Source organism: Gossypium hirsutum, chromosome A13, assembly GCF_007990345.1.
Source record: "Gossypium hirsutum isolate 1008001.06 chromosome A13, Gossypium_hirsutum_v2.1, whole genome shotgun sequence".
Taxonomy (NCBI): domain Eukaryota; kingdom Viridiplantae; phylum Streptophyta; class Magnoliopsida; order Malvales; family Malvaceae; genus Gossypium; species Gossypium hirsutum.
Window position 1 is genome coordinate 104,679,678 of NC_053436.1, and position 4,285 is coordinate 104,683,962.

At 27.4% G+C, this 4,285-nt stretch overlaps 1 protein-coding gene across 2 annotated transcripts; it reads left to right on the forward strand.

Moving 5' to 3' along the window:
• Positions 1 to 1,987: 1,987 nt before the first annotated feature.
• Positions 1,988 to 4,047, forward strand: LOC107893304 (uncharacterized). Of its 2 annotated transcripts, XM_016818253.2 has the most exons (3): positions 1,991 to 2,357; positions 2,794 to 3,563; positions 3,732 to 4,047. In XM_016818253.2, the coding sequence occupies exons 1-2, from the start codon at positions 2,288 to 2,290 to the stop codon at positions 3,552 to 3,554; spliced, it is 831 nt and encodes a 276-aa protein (XP_016673742.1). In that variant the 5' UTR covers positions 1,991 to 2,287; the 3' UTR covers positions 3,555 to 3,563; positions 3,732 to 4,047. The 2 variants fall into 2 exon arrangements, with proteins under 2 accessions (XP_040941494.1, XP_016673742.1); XM_041085560.1 differs by having other exon boundaries at positions 1,988 to 2,357; positions 2,794 to 4,047.
• Positions 4,048 to 4,285: the final 238 nt, after the last annotated feature.

Here is a 4,285-nt window from a genome sequence, read left to right on the forward strand (position 1 = left end):
TAATAATGGTAATTTATAATTATCACAACTATTTCCTTATATCATATATATATATATATATATTATATTACAAGGTTTTTAAAAATAATCCTAAATGAAATATTTAAAATGATAACAAGTGGATAGTGTATTTACTTGACATGTCAACATTTTTATTTATTAAACTAGTGTAGGCCTCATAATTTAAAACATAATTTAATACTATGCAATTATTTTAAAAAATAATCTGATTTTTAATTAAAAAATTAAACTCATAAGTTAAATAATAATTTATTACATTAAAAGGAAAAACTAAAATATAGTTTAAACATTAAAACTATTTTAATTAGAAATAAAACAATTTATTTAAAATTTTATAGTAATTAAAGATTAATATTGAAATAAAATTCATTTTAAAATCCGCTTAACTTTAGAGCTAGAACGCAAGCTTTTAAAAAGCGTAAAAAAATTAATTTTATATGATAAAAATATCATATTTAAAACAATTTATAAATTTTGTTTTAAATTGATTGTAATATTTTTATAATATGATAAAAACGTAATTAAGTTATTAAATAGTATAGTTAAAATTAGTTTTATTTTATCGATTGAGTTTTAGCTCGATTGGTATGGGTTTTGTTGTCAATGTAGAAGGACATGGATTCGAGTGCGCTGAAGCATTATCCTCTTATTTATGGGTCTAAGAGAGGTTTTGGGTAATTTTAGGTATTGTGTAAAAAAGAATAAATATGATCAGAACCTATAATAAGATTATTTAAAAATAATAATTTTGTTTTCAATAACCATTAAATTAGATTAAAAATGGGAGCCCTAAAAAAATAGGATTATTTTGGGTACTTCTAATTAATTGAATTTTTTAAATTTAGTTCAATTTTAACAATAGAATTTAAGATTTTAAAAATAGAATTTGATTAGTAACATAATAAAAAAATTTATAATTTTTGAAAAATAGAGCTAAATTATTTTTAAATAATTTCTAAAAACAATTATTATTTCCTTAGAATATTATTTTAAAAATTTATACACTATTCATAAAGTATTTTAAAAACTTTATAATATATAGTATTAAAATACAATGTTTTTACAATATATTTACGGCATGTAATTTAAAAATTAAATACTTTTAAAAAAATATCTTTTAAAAAAATAAAAAATATTTTTCAAAATATTACTTAATTTTAAAAAAATTTAAAAAATAATATATTTTAATTGATACATACAACTAGCTTGTGTGTTACACAGGTAAAAGAATTAGTTTTATTTTATACTTAGGGTTCTATTCAAGTAGCAATTTCTATTAAATTATAATTGTTTTTAAACGAATAGTTATCAAAACTTCTATTTTATTTTAAATTTTTAATTAATAATTTTAAATTAAATATTATAGTTATTTTTAAATATAAATTTAATAATATGATGGAAAAAAAAAGATATTTTTGTTAATTTAAAATTTTTTTCAAATTCATACTTTTCTATATAAATAGATTATAGAATATATTATTGATAGATGTAGGTTATTGATTAAATATTTAATATAAAATCTCATAAAAAAAGTCAATGATATAAATAATCTTTTATTGAAAATTTTGATTTGTTTGGAATAAATTAGGAGAAAATATTTGGTAAACTGATAGGGTACCACAAGTAAAGTTAAAATGTTGACAATTGTCATATATGATATAGTAAAAGAAAAAATATTTGGTACATTATTAATGAAACTCCACAAGTAAGTTCAGAAGTTAACAAGTGGATTATAAGGTTATAATAAAATATTAAAAAATAAATATTAAAAAAAGGACATATCAAATGTTTAGAATTTTTTTATTTAATAAAAAAACGTATATGGTCAATATACAAAATACTAACTCATAATAAAATATTAAAATAAAGCAACACATAATAATTTTTAAGACTACCTGTAAAATAAAAAATATTTAAGATATTCGTAATTTTGTATATAAAAAAGCATTATATTTTCAATCAAAAAGAAAAAAAGAACCTTCAAATTGATTGTTCTAGTGGGTCAAAAGATGGACCAAAATTTGGGGGTTATTTAGCACATGATTAATGACGGGTTTTCTAAAAATTCTTAGTCAAATTATTTCTAAACATTCGCAGTTTTCAATGCAGGTGTGCGACGATAGATTCCCTCCCTCTTCCTTAAGCCTTACTTCAAAGAATAATCTCTGACTCTGAACTCTGATCTCATTTCACCCTCTCTGCTTAAACCCCAAACTAGGATTTAAAATTTTTAGGGTTAGGCCAAATATTTTCCCTATTTTTTCCAATGGATTTCCAGAGGAAAAGAGTTCAGCTTCTGGGCTTCATCGTCGGAGTCATCGTTCTCAGTTACACAGGTAAGAAAACAACCCAAAAAGGTCCTCGTTTTGCACTCACGTTTCTTTTTTTCTTTTTTGCTTTAAGTCCTTCCTATATTCGTGAAATTATTGCCTTATATAGTGTACTAGAAAATTAGAACTTTTATCGGTTCAATTGATTGTATTTGTTTGTTGATATTAAAACATTGATCTTTATTTTATGATTCGTTCTTGACTTTGTGGGGTTCAAGTTATGGTATTCTTTCTTCTGTTCGGTAACTCTTAGGACTAATTTGGTAGTTCTATAAACTGGGTAATAACCCTATTTCTGATTAGGGTTTTATGTATTCTTTTTAGGTTTATACTGAGATTATGTCATTATCCGCCTTTCCATGCTTTTAAATGCTTATTTTTTTTTTGCTCATTTTGTGGCATATGTTTGTGACTTAAAAATTTATTTTATTTATTCTTGTAGCTGAAAAATGTAGGCACCTGGTTGGAGAGGAGGCATCATCCCAAAGTGGGCAATTTACTTTGTTAAATTGCTTTGATATGGGCTCTGGTTCCGTAGCTTGTGCAGTGAAGGAGGGTGTGAAGCTTTATTTCTATAACATTAGATCTGCTCATGTTGAGAAAGCAAGGAATCTTGCAATTGAGAAAGCGATTGAGGATGCAGTGTCTCAAGGCATGGCTGCTAAAGAGGCTGCAAAACGCGCACAAATAGAAGGGAAAAAAGCGGCAAAGTTGGCCACACGACAAGCCAAGCGCATTATAGGTCCAATCATTTCCTCTGGTTGGGACTTTTTTGAAGCTTTATACTATGGCGGTACTCTTGCTGAAGGATTTCTAAGGGGTACAGGCACATTATTTGGTGCCTATGGTGGTGGTTTTATCGGTGAGCAAAGCCTCGGGAGAGTTGGTTATCTGGTGGGAAGTCATTTGGGGAGTTGGGTTGGTGGTAGGATTGGACTGATGGTTTATGATGTGGTTAATGGAGTGCATTACTTGCTTCAATTTGTTCAAGCTGAAGAAAGCCCTGTCTATGAAAAATCAGAAGTTTCAGGGGATTCCTATGTTTATGGAAACTCAGATGCATATGAATCTCCACATGATGAGAGCTCCGAATCACAAGAAAGTGAAAATCATAAGGATTCCTACATTAAAGAAAGTTCAGATGAATATGAATCTCCACCGGACGAGAACTCTGAATCGCAAGAAAGTTTTAGTTTCTGGTGAAACACATCTGTAAGTTTATGTTACCTTTTAATTCAGATGAACATATACAAATAACCTGAATTTTAGTTGCTCAATTCCCATAGATGGATGGTTAGATACAATGATTTTATTTTGACATAGAAGTTAACATTAGTAATGCTTGAATCATTAGATGTCTTGTTCTTTTATGTTGGACAGACAAAGAAGAAATTTCTTGTTAGAGATCCATGCTGTACTTATACAAACAGATATGTTCACTGCTAAAGGAGCCTAAAGTCAACTACAGCAGCTTAGAGGTAGAAACTGGACCATTTAAGATGAGTTTGGATCAAGTTAGTTGTAGTCTTGTTTCGGGTTAAAGTCAGATTTTAAATTGGATTAGTATACTATGGTGTAAGTTAAATATCATTTCATAGTTGGTAAAGATCATTATGCTTATTGTTATCATTAATTTGTACGTGTAATCATACACTCATTAATTGTGGAAGTCATCTTTAGCAAATTTTACGAGAAATAATGGAGAGATGTGTGGAGAGGAGTTTTAATAGGGACGAACAGAAGAGAAAAAAGGCCCCCTTAAATGTGAGTGAGTTGTACCCATGGCCAAGGCCCAAGTGACCATTGTTTATTTTCTCTTTGATGGTTCAACAACAAATATTTCATGGCTTGCCTTGTGTAGCTCCACCATTTTTATTTTGGGTAAATTGTAGTGGCAGTAAGTTCTTTTTATTATCCAACTATAAAAGTACAAA